General features: G+C 39.4%; 1 protein-coding gene and 1 long non-coding RNA gene across 37 annotated transcripts in view; one reads left to right on the top strand and one right to left on the bottom strand.

Annotated features, from left to right (window-relative positions):
- Positions 1-22,178, bottom strand: part of LOC144297055 (uncharacterized) — a 118,818-nt gene that overhangs the window by 78,836 nt on the left and 17,804 nt on the right. For 11 of the 36 annotated variants that reach the window (XM_077870652.1, XM_077870745.1, XM_077870716.1 and 8 more), the window contains 4 exons: positions 17,025-17,115; positions 14,112-14,229; positions 13,307-13,396; positions 859-963 (listed from right to left, as the gene is read on the bottom strand). In XM_077870652.1, coding sequence (XP_077726778.1) covers positions 859-963; positions 13,307-13,396; positions 14,112-14,155 — 239 coding nt within the window. In that variant the 5' untranslated portion in view covers positions 14,156-14,229; positions 17,025-17,115. Of the gene's footprint in view, positions 1-858; positions 1,251-9,944; positions 10,125-12,771; positions 12,914-13,306; positions 13,399-14,111; positions 14,230-14,667; positions 14,873-17,024; positions 17,116-22,178 lie in introns of those variants that run through there. The other 25 variants (XR_013364162.1, XR_013364176.1, XR_013364182.1 and 22 more) reach the window with 13 other exon arrangements.
- On the top strand, positions 106-13,050 carry LOC144297126 (uncharacterized). Its single transcript, XR_013364220.1, has 4 exons — positions 106-155; positions 730-1,014; positions 10,283-10,354; positions 12,643-13,050. It is a non-coding gene; the product is annotated as an uncharacterized LOC144297126 (long non-coding RNA).

The following is a 22,178-nucleotide window of genomic DNA, read 5'->3' as shown; positions in this document are numbered from 1 at the left end:
ATTTACGTATCAAGAAAATGTTTTATAGTTCCATTTACCCTATTGTTAGGTTTATATTAAGGTTCTAAGAACTGTAACAATAGTTTAAAGAACATCTTTGAGGGGCACCTGGCTGGCTCAGTTGATGGAGCATGTGGCTCTCGATCTCGGGGGTTGTGAGTTCAAGCCCCATGTGGGGTCTAGAGGTTACTTAAATAAATAAAACATTTAGGGGATCCCTGGGTGGCTCAGCGGTTTCACGCCTGCCTTTGGCCCAGGGCGCGATCCCGGAGTCCCGGGATCTAATCCCACATCGGGTTCCCGACATGGAGCCTGCTTCTCCCTCTGCCTGTGTCTCTGCCTCTCTCCCTCTGTGTCTATCATGAATAAATAAAAATAAATATTTAAAAAAAACATTTAAAATGTATTTATTTATTTGTATAAATAAATAAATAAATAAATAAATAAATAAATAAATAAATAAATAACATCTTTGAGCACTCTTTTTGGTACTGAGAATGAATTCCCAGGAGTAAAATTATTTGGTCAAGGGCTGCAAAAATTTTTGTGGTCTTGACACATGCTGCCAAATGAGTTTCCAAAAGTGTTTTGACCACATACCCCACCACGGCCATATACGACTCACTACCACTACTTGGTGAACAACGGGAATTACCACTTACTAGAAATAAAAAGGAAAATATTAAAAATCACAGAAAGACCTCGTATAATAAGCTCTTGTCTTTCCAGATCTAGAAAAAAAAATGCTGTGAATGGTGCAAGTTTTCATGCCCTCCACATCTGGCAGTTTCCTCCCAAGCCCTTTCTGGAAATATTGTACTCCACCTCTCAGAAATGTCTCATCCTCCAGCCACACACCTCGTAGTCTTCCAGCTCAGTGAAGTCAGAGGGAAAGGAGCGATTTCCTGTTTGCTGCCAGAAGTCCAGTGGTCCTGTGAAGGCCTGCGATTCAACTGCCTGCAGCTGGCATGAAGACAGCATCCTCAGAAGCAATCCCAGAGGAAATAGGACCTGGTGAGGCTCATATATAAATATTTTCTTGCAAGGTGGAGTAATGTAGAATGACACAGCCCACATCTCACCACAAAACATGGAAGGTGTAACCCAATGAGGCATATCACCTGACCTCTGAAGGGCATAATCTGAGAAGGAACAGTTGGTTTGTACAGCTTTGCAAGAGACGTAAGTAATATGTGGTTTTGTGGGAAGAAAAGACAAACCGAGAGAGGAGAGAGAGAGGAGAAAGAAAGAAAGAAGAAAGAAAGAAAGAAAGAAAGAAAGAAAGAAAGAAAGAAAGAAAGAAAGAAAGGAGGGAGGGAGGGAGGGAGGGAGGGAGGGAGGGAGGGAGGAAGGAAGGAAGGAAGGAAGGAAGGAAGGAAGGAAGGAAGGAAGGAAGAAGGAAGGAAGGAAGGAAGGAAGGAAGGAAGGAAGGAAAGAAAGAAAGAAAGAAAGAAAGAAAGAAAGAAAGAAAGAAAGAAAGGAAGGAAGAAAGAAAGAAAGGAGAAAGGAAGGAAGAGGGAGAGAGAACACTCTGGCCTTTGGGAATGAATTTACCACACATGAAAGGTGAGGGACTGACAATGTTGAAATGAAAATCTTTCAACCCAGGGTAATCACAAAGAGGTTTTTCCCCTGTCTCCTTCCACACCAATGTCCTCATGATCCTCTCTTTCTCTAGAAACAAGTCCTGAGGAGCCCCAGAAAATCATCTGAATTCTGTGCAGGCCTTTTTCTAATAAGAGAACATCCGACCCTCCCACCCAACCCCCATCCACCTAAAACTCTCCAAGGAGAAATCTCTCCCAAGTTGCTATCACTGCTAAGGTTGGTTCAACTGCTTCTCCCAGCTCAGTGACAATGTAATGTTCACATAAAAGGCGCAAATCATAGTTGGACTCTTTTGACATTTGTGGATGGCGTGGCATTATTTGCTAAATTCCAGAAAGTGGTGCCAGTTAAACAGGCTGAGAGGATTAGTTACTGCAATGATGGGGATCATTGGCATGGCCTTTGTCGTGGCTGTCTGCACACCTGGGTATGACATGCCCCTACAGGCAGGCAACAGAGTTGGAGGAATAAGAAAAGACTCAGCCTCCCTACTACCTGTGTGACCCCATGCAAGCAATCAACCTCTCTGGGTCTTGGCTGCCTCTCTGTTAACTGGAAATAGTAACACCTGCCTTGCACGGTTACTGCGAGGGAAGCCCCAGTGCCTGAGGCTCCGAGGTTGTAATATCCACGCATACACATATGCATATGCAAATACATGTGCATGCACTTGAGTTTTTGAAAATCAATTACTCCTCTCCATCTTATAGCTCACAAGGTGATTTTTGAAAAGTCAATCAAGAAAGGAAGGAAAGAAAAAGATTTTCCTCTCCAACAAGAAAAAGCAATTAAACATCAAATATTAACTGTTCCTGGGAGTAAATTTTTTTAATGGGTTAAAGGCTCGGCCATTACAGGCCTCCGGTATGTAATTTCTAAGAAAGGACTAGGTAATTTTTTTCAAAATTAAGTGGAAGATAAAATGCTGGAGCCAGTGTATCTGCTCAGAAACCACTTTTTTATCCATTTTCCGGAGCTTCCCAATTGCATCATGCCTTTTAAGGGACCCAATCTGTTTAAACAGCACTTTATTTTAAACCTTCACTTGTGAAAAGCGCTGATTTATGATAGGGCTGATTAAAGCAATGGTATCTTAAGCAATAATGATTTCAATTATAGGACTTTCACCTATGTGCATTATTCTGATTTGGTCTACACTTCTTCAGCATGTTTATTCACTGTGGGAGGGAGTACAGGTAGGTGGTGTAATTTTGAAAAGTCCCTGGAATAATTTAATATCAGAAAGGAATGTATAGACAGGTAGACTGATGTGTCTTTTTTGAGGATGTGAATGTATGGTATTTTAATATGCTCTAACAAACTCGAACTCCCCAGTGGGCTCTATGTGATATCATTGGGGTTATTTTTCTCCCCTGCTCCATTCCCAGTGGGGCATATGGAAGTCATAGGAACATGCATACTTAGACTCCCCCTAAGCATATAGTACAGAAGAGTCTCCAGTTTCAGGCTGGAGAAAACCATTAAGCTCAGTGCTAGATCTTTAACTCATTCACCTCTAACATCAATATAACACATACCAATGTAACACGTCCTTATCTGAGTGCCTATCCCATGGATCAGGCTGATGAGTAAGACAGTGAAGTCAGCCTAGAGTCATATGCTAGGGAATGGTGGGCAACTGGAAGGAGCCCTGTCTAATGGGAGCAGTTAATTGTCACCAAGTATAGCTGTGGACCAAATGGTGCCACATTCGCAGAATTTTCAAAAGAAGCCAGAAATCCATACTGGTTTGTGAAGTTTAAGTTTCTTGATCTTGAAAGGTTAGACAAACTATGGCCAACTTCAGCCTGGAAGCCACCTTTGCTATGCTACCTAGCTGGTACACAAGTGGTCAGGCTAAGTTAATTTGTCCTTTGGCTCTGCTTTGAAGCTCCACTTTAATTTGAGAACTAGTCTCACAAACACTAAAATTCATGTAGGATACATTCCCATTAAAATCCTCAACAGCAACTGGAAGGGAAAATTCTATTCATATCTTGACAGTTTTTCTCCCTCCATCAAATCAACTTTATAGATTTCTTAGTTCAATGCTATTAATTGGACTCTTGCATGACTTAAATCTAGCTCTTAATCTCAGCTATACTACAGTGCCGTAGTCTTTATGAGAGCTAACCAGCAAATGCTTCATGCATTAATCCCTCTGCAAAAAATCATCTTAATACATTTTTAAACTTTTTTTTTCTTTTGGAAGTTAGAAGTCCCAAGACTCAAATGAAATTGTTTGGGTCCAGCCATTAGAATTTTCAGCTTCACACTTGAAAAATAATGGAACTAATTGCTTTACAGAAGAAAATCAGATCAAAGTCAAGATTCTTTCTTTTTAAACTTTGTAATTATGTATCAGACTCCTCCTTGAAATCCTTAAACATACTTTCATTGAAATGTATATGGGCTTCTTCCCTCTTCCTTTCAAATATGCTTTGTCGTGATTTTGCTGTGTTGCCTTCCATTGCCCTCTTTGATGGCACTGCCTGAAAGGAAAGTTCTCAAACATCACCACCACTGGCAGGGTACAGAGACAGATGAAACAGGTGGTGCCCTGTGCTAACTAGGCATCGCACTGTTTTAAACACAGCATCTGATATGTTCTGTAGCTCAGAAACAGGCAATTACAGGAGACCTCACTTCCTTCTATGCATAGAATTTCTAGCCAACCTTCAGCCCACAGATCTCCTGTCTGTCCTCTCCTTCCCAGCCTCTCCCCATAGCAAGCCCACAGCCTGCTTCCCAGCAAGCATTAAATCACAGCTAACAGGCTCCAACTGCTCTGGGCACCAGACGTTGGGGGAACATCTGAACCTATTCATTTGCTTTGCACAGCAGCCAATTCTTGCAAGGTTACAGACTTCCTTAGCTAGAAGCTACCTTGGTGATTCTTCTCCATCCCCTTTATTTGGCAAATGAAGGGGGAAAGACCCAGGGAGAGAAAGTGACTTGCCCAGGTTCACACGGCAGGGCTCTGACTTTCTCTCTGGTGCTTTTCCCATGTCCATGTGCAGCCTTTGTGCTGGACAAGTGACAGTTCTCAAAACTAGAATTTTACTTAAAACAAATTTATTATAAAAGCATTGATGGGCTCCTATTTTGTGCGAAGTGCCCTGTTCATCTCCCAAGACTCAACAATGACTGGAAAGCATTCTAATCCTGAGTCAGTCACCTGCTAATGATTCCTTCTGACTGAGCACACACCCACAACAACCACAAACTGAATATTGCATAGAGGGTGAAAGCTGGGAGGAACTTTACAACTTTCATCCCAACTTCTCATTTTACAGAGAAAAGGCCTTAGAGCCAGTTCCCATCGGACCATCAGACGTGGGTCTGCAACTAGTCCATATCCCAGGTGTGTCTAGAGCCAGTTGGTGCCAGAGGCAGGTCCAGAACCCATGATGCCAATCACTGAGTCATGTCCTATTGGCTTCAGTACTATTGGCCTAATTCAGAATGCAACCTAACATGGGGGCTCAATGTATCACATGTATAATAAATATTTTTTTTGTTACCCTTCAAGTATGTTAGTTTGTTCCTATGCTAAGCTTTGAAGTTCCCCCTTTCACTTGAGGACTACTCTCTGAGTACGAAAGTGAAAGTCCATGTAGGAAATGTTCCTGTTAAAATCCCCACCAGCAGGGTACCTGGGTAGCTCAACTGGTTAGTGTCGGACTCTTGATCTCAGCTCAGATCTTACTCTCACAATTGTGAGCTCAAGTCCTGCACTGGGCTCTGTGCTAGATGTGGAGCCTATTAAAAAAAAAAAAAAGATCCCCACCAGCAATTGGACAGTGGTCCCTGGGAGGTGGAGTTCAGCTACTGAAACAATAGAACTGCAGTGACTGGCACCGTATGCATGGGAACAGCAGACACCCATACCTCTAATATGTTCAAGATAAATCCAAAGAATTGATGTGATAAGCCAAGTCAATAGAAACACTAGGGGTAGTGTTTGTACTTTCACCATACTAATGGAATTTTTAGGATTACCATAGATATATTTAAAATAGTAGCTGCAGTTTATATATATATTTTCAATAATCTTATAAATCAACAGTGTTCAATAATCTTAGCTGAAACTATAAATGCTAAGTGGACCCATTAAAGAAGAAATAAGATAGATTTTTTTTTTTTAAATGTGGTCTTCCAGGAAGCTGCCTCTGGACACAACTACAGAAAATTAACACAATAAGTAAAGCATTATAGAAGAGCTATTAACTGATTACACTAATAAAAACCAAATGGGGGCCTTAATTCTGCCCCTCTGGGAGAGAAGGACGGATAAAATAAACAACAGAAAAAGAACATGAAGTAAAGGATAATTGACTTTAAACAATAATAATACAGAAACCTCCCACCGAGCGAAAAAAAAAAAAAAAGATTTAATCCAGATCGCTAGCTTCACTTTGGGAAAGATAGAAAAAAAATTCTGATTCTGCCTTGTTAAAACCTAAGTTTGATGCTAATAAGGGTGTTTTCCAGGTAAACAAATTGGAAACATTGAGGTGGGCTGATAAGGAAATTCTTAAGTGCCAGACACATGGACACAATGACTATTCTGCTATATCATCAAAATGAGGAGCCCTTCTGGTCCCACTCAGAGGCAGAGGGAATCTAAACATTCAGAGCTCATGCTCCATCAGGCTGGGATAGAAAGCAGGGTCCAGTAATGCTCGGCATTCACAGAAAGGGTCGAACCAGACAGAGAAGAGGAGGACTGCCTTGGGGAGAGACCAGAGGCCTTTGAACCCACCCCATGTATGGCACTACCTGTTAGCTAAATCCTGATTTATTTTTTTATTTTTTATTTTTTTTATTCATGAGAGACACAGAGAGAGAGGCAGAAACATACTCAAAGGGAGAAGCAGGCTCCCTGTGGGGAGCCTGATGCAGGACTCAATCCCAGGACCCCGGGATCATGACCCAAGCCGAAGGCAGATGCTCAACCACTGAGCCCCCCACCCCCCGCGGTGCTCCTAAATCCTGAAATTCTTGAACATGCTTGGGGTTAATTCTGTGTAGCAGAGAAAGGTCTTGTTTTTCCATTTTATTATCTATAACATGGTCTGTCATCCTGCCTTCAAATCTAGCCAGGAGCTTACAGTCTCTCTTAAGTGCCTGATAGGTGCCGAGTGTCCTACCAGATGCTTTACACACATTGTCTGTCATTCTCCCATTATACTTGCAAAACAGGTAATAACCCCAAATTCAGAGTTGCTGAATTGGAGTCTCAGAGTGATAGAGACTATTCAACTTCCCACGGTTATTAGGCGTGGCCCTCTCCAAAGGCCTGCACCTTTCTCCCTCTGCATAGGTAACCACCCCCATTGCTACTGCGACCGTCACTCTTTCTCAGTCTGTTTTCACACATTGTTCTAACCAGTCTAACCCATAGAACCAACCCTCTTTGCATGGCTTCTGCAAAACCCCAGGTTATTTTTACTTTACACTGGCAAAAAGTCAGCAAATTCAAATGAAACAATTCCTATGTGAGAAAATAGTTGAGCATTTTCTTAAAATGCAAACATTAAAAAAAAAAAAAAAAAAAACTTCCACAAGACACTAACTTTTAAGTTGGGAGAAAATAGCCTGGTCGTTTCATATGATGTACTAACTAACACCGTAGTGGTTCCGATTTGTAAGGAATGTGTTGGTCTGAGACATGATCTCTCACAATGAAATGTGGGTAATTAGAAAAGAAGCATCCATAGGTAAACAATGGGGTTACCTGTATAGAGATAGGACAGTCTTACATAGGAAAGGGTGAGACTTGGGGTGCCTGCCTGGCTCAGTTGGCTAAGCATCCAAATCTTGATTCTGGCTCAGGTTGTGAGATCAAGTCCCACATTGGGCTCTGCACTCTGCACAGAGTCTGCTTGAGATTCTCTGTCTCTCCCTCTGCTGCTCCCCGCCCCCACTCACACTCTTTCTTGTGCTCTCTCCAAAATAATAAATAAATTAACTAAATATTTTTTAAAAGAAGAAAAGAAAGAAAGAAAAGAAAAGAAAAGAAAGAAAAGAAAAGAAAGAAAGAAAAGAAAAGAAAAGAAAGAAAGAAAAGAGAAGAGAAAAGAAAAGAAAAGAAAAGAAAAGAAAAGAAAAGAAAAGAAAAGAAAAGAAAAGAAAAGAAAAGAAAAGAAAGAAAAGAAAAGAAAAGAGTAAGACTTGTTCAGTTCTGAGCAGAGAGGGCTAGGAGACACTCAAAGGGACCAGTGAACAGAAGGTTCAGAAGGAAGATTGCCATTTGAAGCTGAAAACACTTTCCAGAAGCCAGAGCTCTTAAAAAATACAATGCATTCAGGCCATTGCACTTACTAGTGAAATATTGGAGGGGTGTCAAATAAAGAATATTTTAAAATAATTTGGAAGTTCTATTGTTTTGCCAGAAGACAGGAAAAATGAAGAAATTATGTCATTTTGAGGAAGAGGACAAAATTATCATTCTTTGTAGATGACAATATTTACCTGTATGGTTCAAAAGAATCAATTGACAAGCTCTCTAGATAAAAAGCAGGAAAGTGGCAAATGCCAAATAAAAATATGACAGTAGGCACCTTTCCTCAGTGGTTAAAAAATTTAATGGAGAAACAGTATTGGGGATCCCTGGGTGGCTCAGTGGTTTAGCGTCTGCCTTTGGCCCAGGGCATGATCCTGGAGTCCCGGGATCGAGTCCCACGTCGGGCTCCCGGCATGGAGCCTGTTTCTCCCTCCTCCTGTGTCTCTGCCTCTCTCTCTCTCTCTCTATGTCTATCATAAATAAATAAATCTTTTTAAAAAAGAGAGAGAGAAACAGTATTCACAACAACAATCAATAAACTTGAGACTATATTGAGATATTACATGAAGAAACTGCAACTTGGCAGAAATTTGTAGGAAAAGATAAATGAGAAGCAAGTTTTACTTGTAGCTCAGAAAACTCAGTATTAAGGACTTCAAGTGCCCTCACATTAATGTATAAATTGTATACTCACATTTTGAACTGGATGAGTTCTTACGGAATAACAAAGAGCGGAGCATAATCCAGAAAACTAATTGTAAGGATGACAAACTTGTGTTATTGGGTATGAAAACATAGTCTTAAATTGTAATAATAAAAAGGGAGGGTTTTGGCAGAAGAAGCAGTGGAGACATGAAGATAAATAAATAAAATTGAAAAATACAGAAACAGACCCAATAACATACAAGATTTAGATAAGTAAGGAAAAGAGGCTTCAGTATATAGATTCTTACTACACAGACCAAACAAATTCCAAACAAATAAGAAATTTAAACATCCTTTAAAAATAAAAAGAGCCACAAAAGCACAAGTAAAAAATGTAGATTAATATTTTCTAACCCTGGAATGTGCAAGTCCTTTCTGAACATAAAAGCAGAGGAAGAAAGAATAATGGAAAATATCTTTGTACTTGGATTTACAAACATATACATTAAAAATCTATTGGAGCAGCTGAGTGGCTCAGTCCATTAAGCATCTGACTTTTGATTTCAGTTCAAGTTGTGATCTCAGGGTCATGAGATCAAACCTCATGTCTACTTGAGATTCTCTGTCTCCCTCTGTGTCTCCCCTCCCCTCTCATTCTCTCTCTATCTCTTTCTGTCTAATAAATAAATAAAATCTTTTTAAAAAATCCATTAACAATTCAAAATCAAATGATAATATGGACAAAATGCTCTCAGGCATGATAGTCGAAAGAGTTAATAAACTTAAAATGTAAAGAAGTTTTACAATTTAAACTCATTTTGGTAAGTTTTTAACTAAAAGTGTAAATAACAGGCAAACTGCATATTCACAAAACAAACCAAATAGCCAAGAAACATGAAGAAAGCATCATAAATAATCAAAAAATACAAATCATAATAGGATTCAAAGTTTCTTATCTTAATTTGGGGAGACTTAATGATGGTTTGTGAATTCTGCATTCTTATTCACTGCAGGTGGGAATATAAATTGGCATAAACACTTTGGAGGGCAGCTCTGTAAATCTTTTCAAAAAAAAAACTCTTCTCTTTGACTCAAGAATTTTGCTTCTAGTAATTTCCAGAAGAAATGGAGATGCACACAAAGATTTTTATAAAGGCAAAAAGTTAATAAATAACATGATTACCTGACTAGAGCTCAACTGAATCATGATACCTACAAATAAAGGAAGCAGGATGCCAACATAAAAATAATGTTTTACAATAGTTTCAACACAGGAGCAAATACTTATTATGACTTGTCAGATGGGAAAACCAAATCACACACTAGTGGATGATAGCAGGGCCTCAATCTTATTTTTCAAGTATACAAATACATCCACATAAAAAAAGTAGAGGAGGGGCACCTGGGTGGCTCAATGGGTGAAGCCACAGACTCTTGACATCAGCTCCGGTTGTGGTCTCAGGGTTGTGGGATTGAGCCCCACCTCTAGCTCCCAGCCCAGCAGGGAGTCTGCTTGAGATTCTCTCTTGCTCTCCTTCTGTCCCTCCCCTCCTTCTTGTGCTCAGCCACTAGCTGTCTGTCTCTAAAAAAAAAAAAATGTAGAGGAAGAAGTGGTGAGACTATAGTCTATTTTTATTTTCTTCTTCATGTGTTTCCATAATTTCCAAATATCCTACAATGGACACGTTATTGTTTTTGCAATCAAGAAAAACAAAACGTCTTGCGTGTTTTCAATTCTAGTTTGCCGGACGTGCCCAGAGAAGGTGCTGCAGGAAATAAAGGAGATCTCAGGCTACGGGGCTGCTCAAGCTGGTGAGTCTGTGCCTTCACCGTATTCTGGCTTTTTTGTTGTTGTTGTTATTGTGGTGGTGGTGGCTCTTTTTTTATCTGTGCTCAGAAAGTTTGCAGTCTCCCACACGTTTTTAGTTGCTCCTCCTAGGAGCGACAGAGCAGAGTGTCCCAACAATACTTAATGTATTTTGTGTCAGGGGCCTGTGGGTCAGCAAGGTTATTAATAAACATAGCCTCTTGTTCTAATTTAGATCCCTTCTCTCCTTCGTGTCTCTCCTCCTGCCCTGCTTTTCCTTTTGCTTCTCTTCCTATCTGACCCTCCTCCCCTTCTCTCTGATACCGAGAATTCGGTCTTCACTTTTGCTCAACTTCTGGCACTTTTCCCAAAACGCTTTTTCTGATGCTCTTGTTGGTCCTGTTAAGTTTTCGTGAGGAATTTAATTTTTGAGGAAGTGCGTCGTGTCCTAAATTGATTCCATGCAAGCTGATGTGATACCATGATGTGCCGAGCCTAGCTGAGTGGAGGGATGTGCAAAACTGAGGCAAACTGTAGCTGAGCCGGGGGACTACCTCGTTCTCTGAAAAGAGTGTCTGTTAAACAAGATTCAGTGATAAAAAATTAGCCGGACTTGAGAGGCTGCTAGGGTCAGCCCTGCATAAAAGGAAGTGAAGTTAGAAGGCACAAGACAGCTCTCAATTTCATTATTTTTCTGTTCTCTTTAATAAGATCAACATTTAAGGAGTTGATCGCATATATTTGGAGTGTCTATCAATTTCATTTTCTGTTCAGAGCTTAATTTACTACCTAAGCTTATAGTTAGAGTAAATCTTGTTTTATTTTTGCCGATCTTATTACACGAAGAGTGGCTGCGCTGTCACCCTCGCTACCAAATTCTTAGATACAAGCTTGCAAATCCCCTGAACTTCATACAAATCCTGTTCAGTTATTTTTCACTGTCAACATTTTCTCTCTCTCTTTTTTAAAGATTTATTTATTTATTTATTTATTTATTTATTTATTTATTTTGATGGGGGAGAGAATCTTCAAACAGACTTCCCACTGAACAAGGAACCTGGCTCAGTCCTACAAAGCGGGAGATCACAACCTGAACAGAAACCAAGAGCCTGAGACTTAACCCACTGAGCCACCCAGGTGCTCCAACTGTCAATATTTTCTAACTACCACTCCAAACCAGAGAATATTACTCTGTGAACTGAAAAAGTCAGTTCCTAAACACACACACACACACACACACACACACACACACACAGGTCTGCACATGCTCTTTCCAAATGTGTTAAACTTCAGTTGTTAACTTTATTCCACTAAACACAATGTTGCATCTTCTATCAGAGCTCTCAGAAAGTTACATGCACCAATGAGAGTTTAGTTAACAATGATAAAGCAACAGTTTTATACAAGAAAATATGTAAAAAGAAATACGTGATTCTGTGTTGAATTATTCATACTTTTCAAATTAACCTATTGCACTTTTTCCTATTTGAGAGCGCGTTAGTTTTTAAAACTGACCTAGACTACCTTTTGTAGAATGAGTGGAAGTCTTTTAGAGTGATGTAATTTTTAAACACATGATTAATTCTACTCCCAACTAAGGTCTTCATATTGAAGAAATGAAAAAAAAAATGAAGAAATGACAGGCAAGCTAAATTTATTCCAGAGAAAGATAGTTTTCTATATCTAAATTCATTACTGTGAAACATACCGGTTTTATGGCATTAACAGAATTGTGCCCGACTTTCTGTCTTTCCAAACTAAGAAAGAAAATCCCTGTGTACTTTGAATGAATTATGCATTTGACTTCTTAAAATGGTCACCCCAAACCACTGTACATTAACAGTCAGAGATGCAAGAATCTTATATATACTCAGCCAAAATCTCCATTGGAATTAGCCATTAATCAGACTTGACTGAATGTCTAATTTGGTTCCTGTTTATTTTTTCATTTTCCTTTTAAATATATCATTCTTATCTGCTCTATAACAACAATCAAAGGATGAGTATAGCTTTAAATGTGTTCTATTAAATGTGTGGTCATTTGTCATTCACGGATTACTATCTAATTAGGCTATTTTCTTTAAAGGTAGTATTTTTCTTAATATACATAGGCTTGCATGAGCATTAAGTTATTAGATTGTGCTGGGGAAAAACAGAGGGAAAAGGAGGCAGAGAAAGACTTTACTGAGTGCCTACTATGTATCATACGGGTGACACCTGCATCTATTTCATTGGTGGAGTTTTGAGGTTGGGCTGAGTGCTTCACACATCTTTTCTGGTGTTGTCCACACAGCATTGCAATGAAGAAGATATTCACTTCAGGATACAGATGAGAAAACTGGGATTTAGAGATACCAAGCAGCATACCCAAGACACAATTAGTGTGGCACGAAGCAAAGATTCAAACCTAGGCTCTGCTCACCAAACCACAGCATTTCCGATGATTAGGAGTGGTAGACTTCATTGTTTGCAATGGCAAGGGCTTGGAGTAGAAATTAAATCCTGAAACACTGCATGCTTGAGGTCAGTGACACCTGATCATTCATAATGTATGTGGGGAATGTCTGAAAGACCAAGAAAGAGCTCCTAAGAAAGAGAATCATATTGGACAACACGATGGATGGCATCATGAAGTTGCAGCAATTCTAACGTTAGCACGACAATATGTATGTTACATATCATCAGAACACCCGTGACACTGTATGACTCAAATAGATAGACTGGTAACTTTCAAAAGCTGGGCATCTTTGTACCCTTGCTGTATGTATTTTAAATATTCTATATATTTAAAGAGGGTCAATGGTTCCAAGATGTCCCTTTACATTTTGATAAATGAATGTTCTGAGGATCACCTATGGGGAGTTCTTCCCTTGCCTAATAAGGTTGGATGCAAAGCTTAGTTTGATGCCCTGTAGCAGACCTTTTTTTTTTTTTTCTTTTTTTTTTAAAGTACTCACTCTGTTTTAGCTGCTTCCAAGTCCCAGGCTGGAATCGGCAGGTTGCAGGATGAGGATAGTGTGGCAAGTGTCAGGCTACAGTTCTTAATGCTCTAGGGATAAGATTTCTTATGAAAACTGGCAGCTTTTTTGTTCTTCCTCAGCCTTTTTAACACACAGCCAGGTCTCTCTGTTTAGCTGCGCCCGCTGTGGTTGTGACTGTACCGGGCTAAATTTATGCTGCTGACAACTCCCATTGAAGTGCCTCGGTGGCACAGAGTCAGTGGGAGTTGTGTGTATATAAGCACAGGCAGACCTTGGCCCGCTGAGTGTAATAGCATATCTGCCTTGGGAGATTATGGGTATGATATGGGTGATGCGTAATGGATAGGGCAGTCTGTGTACAAATTTCAAATGACTCGCTACACCCCTTTAGGATGGCTGCTGTCAAAAGTATTAGCACTTTACACACACAACAACCACGGATCATATTACTGGTGGCCCCCGCTCCCACAGAGTGGCTCCTCCCACTTCTCCCAGTAGGTAATTGCTTCAGGGGTACCTATTGAACACATACAAAGGAGAAAACACTGGTGAAATTCATTCTTTGAGCTCGACTGTATTCATATAGAAGAAGGAAAATACCAAATGTGTTTAAAATTAGCATGGGTGGAAGTTCAAAGGGAATTACATGTAAAAGATATCTCCGAAAGATTTAAATTTTCAGTCCAGGGAGAACCTGATTTAATATACCCAGGCTGAACCGAGGGGGAGAGTTATGTTGCTAGGCACTTAAATCAAGACCTAGCCTGATGCTAGCACTTACGTTTTGCTGTTAATGGAAAGGTAGGGAAATGCAGAAACTTCCATGTCATGGATGATGTTTAAAGCATCTAATTCTTTGAGCACATATCTTTGAATGAGTCTGCCCAACGCTGGGGAATCTGCAAAAGTTTAAACAACGTGAAGATCTGACTAAGGAACACTAGCATTCTTTGGTTAAGCTCCCTTTCATGCTAAAAATACAGTGTCCCCTCTCAGCTTAGTACAAGCAAATTAAGTAGAATCCTTTCTTTTTTTTTTTTTTTTTTTAATTGAGACTGAACTTAAGTGTGGGATTCTCCTGCCCTTCCATGCTAAACGGAGACAACAGATTAGCATCAAGAAAGACACAGGTGACACTGATGAGCATTCACAGAAAAAATGAGCAGCAAAATAACCACTGTGATGATGGTCTGAGGTTGAATATACGACCTCTTTCCATAGTCAATATCTTTATCATAATAATGAAAATCTGTTAGTATTAGGAAACCATAGCATGGATTATACTGCCTGCTTGCACCACTGTCCAGAACACTATGGAAACTCATTTGTCCATTTACCAAAAGATGAGGGAGACAGACTCTGTAAGCTACCAAAAAGCCAAATCAAAATGCAATTTGGGCAGCCCAGGTGGCTCAGCAGTTTAGCGCCGCCTTCAGCCCAGGGTATGATCCTGGAAACCCGGGATCGAGTCCCACGTCGGGCTCCCGGTGCATGGAGCCTGCTTCTCCCTCTGCCTGTGTCTCTGCCTCTCTCTGTGTGTGTCTATCATGAATAAATAAATAAAATCAAATAAATAAATAAATAAATAAATAAATAAATAAATAAGCAATTTAATGGACATAAACATGAAACATTCTTAAATGGAATAAATCCCCTGTACAAGCCCTAGATGTCTGAGATCTGACTCCACGGCTGAAATCTGACTCCCCCTAACTCAGGGCTATGTTTAAAGCCAGTCATGTGACGTGGTGGACAGCACTGATCAAGAGATTTCTCAGTATTTTATTTGTTGCTGGACATTTCTTAAGAAAATCTGGCAAACCATGGTCAGCAACAACAACAACAACAACAACAAAAAACCTCTGAGTCCCAGTCCCATGGGGAACTGGAGAATTTTCCCAATAAAACAAAATGGTGGTTTTGAGGTGGTGGGGAGAGCAAAAGTTATGTTCAAGTGTTTGAAAATCTGTCGTATGATAGAGAGATAAGGTTGAGTTGCATTTCTTCTGAGGACAGCATCCAACCCAATAAAAAGATGTTCCAGAGACACAGACTTTTGTTCCCATAGAAGGAGCAAAAATTTCTTAAAACAAAGCTCCCAACAGTAGTAGCCTTGGAGAGAGTGAGCAAGCCCTGACTTCCCATCTCTCTAGGTGGCTAGCCCTCTCCAAACTGGCAGCCTTCACCCAGACCTTCACACCTTTGTGCTGCCTGCCTTAAATTTACAACTCTTATAAACTACTAAATCGGTGTCAGCCTGGTCATCTGCCTATCTCCAGACCTCTGGCCTCAGTGAAAAGTTGGACCAGTGTTCCCCAAGCTCCCTTCTAATGAAAAGACACCATGACTTCTCAATTCCATTATGGAACCTTGAATTCTGAAATATTTTTAAAACCAGTTACCCCTGTTTTATAGATGAAGAAATATCACAGGATGGAGTAACTGATGGAATCAGGGGCAGATAAAATCTTTCCCTTTCATACCTAGATTCCTGCTCACACTCAAGTAACTATTTCTACACAACCAACCTTACATTGTTCCAGAGCAACTTAGTCCTAACCTTATTCTAGAAAATTGGTCTGGTCCCCAGTGGCCACTAGATCATTTAGCTGAGAGCTTACTATCATTTCTAAGTTAATTTGTGAGTTAATTGTATATGTCAGGAAGCTCTGACACTGCAGAAAATGATAAATTATTGGGATAAACCAGGGTCAGAAAAATCCCTGTTGGTTGTTGATCAGTTTTTCTCAGAAAAAAATGTGTTGACACTAGAGGGAACTAGAAGTGGCATCAAATATGAGTTGTCTCAGAAGACAACCTCCTTTAAGTGGACACTGGATTATTGAGTCAGAAAAATGCTTTGAACATCAAGATTCCCATAATACTCCACAATCACCACCTCAATCATGTTTTCATCTAAATGACTACCCAATGTATAGAACTTTAAAAAGAAGACCTCTATCCTTGCCTGTGGATATTTCCAATTTGATGGTCTAAATGTGGTATTAGAATGGTTAGATCATAAATCTCTGAACACATATGGATTCCACCTATCAGTAAAATAATGGCTTGTCTTTTCCACCTCTGTGTTGGGCAGGCCTGTGCCTCACGTGTCTCCTCCTTGCTGTTTGACCTTTGTGATTCCTTTCCCTTGGCAAGGTCAGGCCCTTAACATCAGGATTATGTTAAAAGAAAGACAAAAATTTTCACGGAAACTTCTGGAATTATCAGGGTTATGCCAAGTGGGGACTGGTCCTCCTTTGTAAAGGGAGGAAACTACATCTCAAGCCCAAGTGATTCAAATCCCTAGCAGCCTCTGAGTTTGGGACCAAATGGTGCTGTGTTTTTTTTTTTTTTTTTTTTTTTTTTCCCACAGTGGCTATACTGGCCACCAACTACATCTGACCACACTCAAAGGCAGGGTTCTCCTGGTATAATTTCATGATCTACCATTTGTTACTGATTAATCCACAGTATATTGGAAAATGGGAGCGAAACTGGAGTGCTATGGTTAACTAATCAAAAGATGTCAAGGAGCCTTTATTTTGTAACTGGTTTTACAAAAATGATTTTGGAGGAGGAGCAAACTGAAAAGCCATCTCCTGACACATCATATTCATAGTCAGACCCTACCCCAAGTTAGAAAAGAACCCATTGCTTTCATTGCAGGCATTGCATGTGTTAAATGTCTTACCTGGAAGACAACATTCAGTTCCTCATCCACTGAGGCTTTAGGGCAGACAGCAATAGGGCTTTTCTATCTGCTTTTCTCTACACTCGGACACCTAGGTCAAAAGAGAAGTCAAGTTAGGCTGCAATTTCTGTAATTTACAATCCCCAGCCTGTGGGCCAGAGCCAAAGGGCTCTTGGCTACAAAGTGTAAACAGAACATTGTTGCCTCTTAATCTGGGTAATTGGTCCCAAATGCTGTTGCCACTTTTCAGATCAGATGCTTTACGTACTTTTTAAAGAACCTGGAACTTTTTTCCTTTGGCAGGAAAAAGTTTGGAGTGTAACCGTCTTTTCATCAGCACTAAGACTCCTATAAACAGCCAGGTGATTTCATTTGGGGGCCTGTAAACACAGGAGGCTTGGGGCCTGCTTCGGAGAGATCCATTCTGTTTTTGAATGTTCATTCATCTATCATTTGCTCCCACACCCGAGCCGACATCCGGGTGTTTACCTAACATGCTCAGCTTCTGCAAGAGCTGAGCAGACAGGGCCACCTCTTAGAGGATGCCAGCCAGATTTCAGAAGCTGAGCTATGTCTCATTCTGGCATAATGTGTTCTTATCGGTACGTTCCTTGAGGGTAATGCACCATAATGAATTTGGCCGAAAACCAGTTGTTTTATGACATCATTTTCTGGGCAAAGTCCTAGGGATGCTGTGTAAGAGAAGCCAGTGTGGTGTTCTGGGAGGAGTCTGGGCTTGGGAACGCTCAAGGGAACTACAGGCTGTGTGACCCCAGGCGGGCAACATAATCTCCCTGAGCCTCAGTTTCCATATCTATAAAGTGCAGACGATAATAGATACCTTGCAAACTCAGCGTGGGGATTAAATGAGAATATGAATATAAAGATTATGGAGCATTCCACGTTATTATGATTATAGATTATAAATACAATATATATCCACATTATATATTATGTAAAGCAGTCTTTAAACCATATTTTTTTCAGCCTATCTTTAAGTCAACATACACGTGGCAGGGAACAAAATCCTGTGAAATCTCTTCAGTAGTCCAAGAAAATATAGCTTTCATTCTGGATCTGGCAAGACATTGACAAAAACCCGAGTTCCCTTAGGCCTTCACTTCTCTAAATACGTCTGGAATCCTGTTGAGTTCTACATTAACTAATGCTTCTCCAAGTTTTACTTATTCAGTTTTTTTTTTTTTTCATCTTTTCTCCCCAATCTCTCACTGGGGCATTCTACTTTTTTTCTTTAATTTCCACTCCAAGGGTGGGTGGCTCAGGCAGTTGAGTGTCAGACTGTTGGTTTTGGCTCAGATCTTGATCTCAGGATCGTGGGATTGAGCCCCAGGTCAGGCTCCACACTCAGCACAGAAGCACAGAGTCTGCTTAAGATTCTCTCTGTCCCTCTTCCTCTCTGCCTCCCCCCACCCTCCACACACTCTCTCTCAAATAAATAAATGCATCTTTTTTTTTTTAACTCCATTGCACTATTTCTATCTCCTTAGCACTAGGATATCCTACATATGTTGTATTCCAAGTGGAAGCTCAGCAAAGACTTCTGGGAGGTTTGTGATGTCAACTCCCTTCCTACTTCTGGGAAATAGAGAATGAGCTTTCTCTACTTGGGCTTTTCCCATTAAATTAACTACTGTTCTCAGTAGTTTAAAAAACTGGAAAATATCTCTCCCATTCATAGTCTGTAGCAGTTTATTTTCCAAACAACATTGTGATTGCACTTCCTCCACAGGGTCAGTATGGCATTGTGCTGGAGTGCCAAGATTCCAGAACCAGACATTCTGGGGTTCAAATCCCCTTCAGCGAAGTGTAACCTTGGGCAGAGCAAGTTATGTAACTTCCCTGTGCCTACTCTTTCTTATCAGCAAAATAGAGATAATAGTGTTTGTCTGGTACTACTATGGTAAACCAAGTAGAATCACTCCATGTAACGTGCCTGATTATAGTAAGCACTTGAGAAATGTTGGTTAACAGTATTTTGTCAGGATTCTCCTTTTTAAAGAATCCCTTTTTTAAAATCCTATGTATATTTTACTGTCAATTCATCTTTCCACATACATCATTGAAAATTTGCTTCATATACAGTTCTTTCCTACTTCTGAACTTTACAGGAAATATGGGTGGGGGGGACAAAACAGCAACTCCAAAAACATCTTCTGGTTCCCTTTCCTGGCCCATCATCTATTCATTATTAGCTAAAGTGGGATGAAAGTTTCAGTAAGAAGCCATAACACAACTGCAGTTTACCTAAAGTTAGTGAGTCTGGGTTAGGTTTAGGAAAACCTGGTTTGAATTTTAAGTGAACCTCCTTTCTACTCTCAAATGCCAGAAAAGGATTTATAGTTTCAGGTGGATAGCAAATGAAATTTGGTAAGTTCATCTGGGTTTTACTTTGGGTTTGTCATTTCAATGAACTCCAATTTCATGAAGCCTTAATCCTTATATTTATGGTTTTCCTGCCATATTCACCTCAGTTGACAAAATTTTTTAGAAAATTAAATAAAAATGGAGACATAGTGTTTGGTATTTGAGCAAATAGCAATATTATGCAACATATCCATTTCTTTGTCTTAATAATAAAAAATTATGAGGAAAATATATTTGGGGTAATGTGCTTTAAGGAGTCAAGCTATTTTTGCAAATATCTGTCTTTATTTCATACTATGTTTATTAACCATGAAATTCCAAACTGACCAGATGATAATTAACAAAATTATCTATTTCTGTCAACATTTCAAGATCTGCACTGCATCATCTTTTATCACTGGCTCAATTGAACTGTGACTTTAAAATCAAATTTGTATAATTCAAGCTTTCTTCATTTTTGCATTTCATCCCCCAGAAGTCAGAAATCCAGACTTTAAACTAGCTAATTTCCTTAAATTATATGCTAGAGGTTTGGAGAGATTTAAGGATAGATCTTTTATGTCAAAATGATAGGTTCACAGTTTGTGATTGATGATCTTGTACTTAAATGATATATGCCCATTAGATAAAGGGGCCTTCTGGGATGAAAAAATTAGGCAAAAGTGAGCTTAGAGAAATTTCTAAATCCTACATTTGCAGAGATAGGGACAACAGGATTCCAGTTTCTTTTTTATTATAAGATGAAATAATCTTAAATAACTTACATATGGAGATTAATATATCAATGCACCCTAAAAAGATTATTTGCCTAAAAGTGCATTTTTCACTGTAACAGTTAAGTGGAAGCTTTCTAGTTACATTACTTTGAATATCTACTCTTAATTTATCTAAACAAAGTTATTCTGGGATTAATTTTTTCTTCCTTAGGAAATGTGCATTAGATAAAATTCCCCCAAATACTACTAATACCTTTTCATAAACTGACCACATTTTACAGTATTTTAAAAATTAAAACCTAAAAACAGAAAATGTCATGGTTTTTTTTTTTTTTCCTTTCTTCTAATCTGTAGTCCCCAAATGACTGTTCATAAAAATAAACTTTACAGCATCTTTGAGAATCCCAAAGAACCCCGGTCAAGATTTTTTTGGCTAGAAAAGAAAGCAGTTTTGATATTCAAAAATTTGGCCTCCCTTAGTCAATCCCCAAAAGGGGAAAAAATCAGCTAATCTTAGAAAGATGGTAAATTTAAGTGATTCTCTAATCCAAGTTAGTTCCTCAATCATGTTTTGAAATACGATCAAACAATCAAGACTGGGAAAAGTCATAGAAAGTTTCAAAAATAACTCAAAATAGAAAAATTGTGCATTTCTTTAAGAGGCTTTTCTGTTTCTAAATTAGAGGATGAATAGCCTCTTACTGGAAAATAGCAAAGTTTATGCTGGCATGCCCACTTCATGGTAACAAAAAAAAAGATCCACTAACATATTCTATTACTGGACCATTTAAAACAGTATTAAACACCAGATTTTTTAAAAATCCGATTTTTGTTGGTCAAGTATTCCAGGTGTCATGCTAGACAGCAAAGCCAGCTAAACACGGACACGGACACGTCCATCCACAGGCTCTAACACTCATACAATAAACAACTCGGTAGGCATGCACACTCGCACACGCATGCGCACACACAAACGTACAGACACGAAACCTGACCAGCCTTTGCTTTGAGTCCCTGATAACTCTGGCCCTGGAAAGAATTTTAATCTACATGGTTTGAAAATAGGGGTCTTTTAAATATGCTGCAAACAATTTGTGATGGTCATCTCTAAAATGCTGCTCCATTATCCTTTTCCATTTGGAATGAATGAGGCTAATTAATTTCAGGCCATACTTGATGAGGTCAGCACCATACGAGGGGTGCGTGCTAGACATTGCTAATCTCTTTCAGCTGAGAGTGATGAATTAAAGATGAAGCATGCCTTTGCAGGCCTAATTTAGAATGTATATCAAAAAACCTACAGCAAATAATACTATACCCTACAACAAAGGAAAACTTGTTCTCTGAGGCTCCCTGAGTTGTGTTGATTTTAAAGACATTTTCAGTCTTTGGAATTCCAGCTGTGGATGGCTGAACCATATCAAGAAAATCAAGCCATCTCTCACACATGGCCATGTGGACAAAAAGTGGGATTAAAGGAAAGAAAGAAGGAAAACAAAAACAAAATACAACAATCAGGTTTGATCCCCTGTGTATTAAAATTCCACCTACACATTACGATTTTTTTTTTTTTCAGAGCTACCCCAGACACAAAGATCCCAAATTAGCAATACCTGTATTCAAGCAGTGACCACCCAGCTCTGCTGGGACATTTCAAAGCAACATGCTAAATGAGGCAGCCTGTTGTTTTTAAAGCAGATATCCTAATGAGGCTTATTAGGTTTTTCCATGTCTCTATTTTGAAAGCCAATAGAGATTGACCAGGTAGATAATGTGATACCTTTTATTAAGCCAAGAAAGAAATTGTAATACAGATGCCTCCAGGCCAAAATGTTCTTATGAAAGTTAATGCTAAGCCAACTTCCCAGTTAGTGCAAAAAGGAGATACTCAGTGACCTAAACTCTAAAGAGAAGAAATTAGTCATGATTTCTCAGATAAGTACCACGAATCCCTAAGTGTGGCAAGGAAGGTGGCACAGCCCAGACACTAGAGCATATCCCTTGCAAAAATTATTTCAGCAAACCTCGCAAGAGAAATCCTGACGATTATCCT

Source organism: Canis aureus, chromosome 2 (assembly GCF_053574225.1).
Source record: "Canis aureus isolate CA01 chromosome 2, VMU_Caureus_v.1.0, whole genome shotgun sequence".
NCBI classification, from domain to species: Eukaryota; Metazoa; Chordata; class Mammalia; order Carnivora; family Canidae; genus Canis; species Canis aureus.
This window is presented reverse-complemented; position numbering and strand designations above follow the sequence as displayed.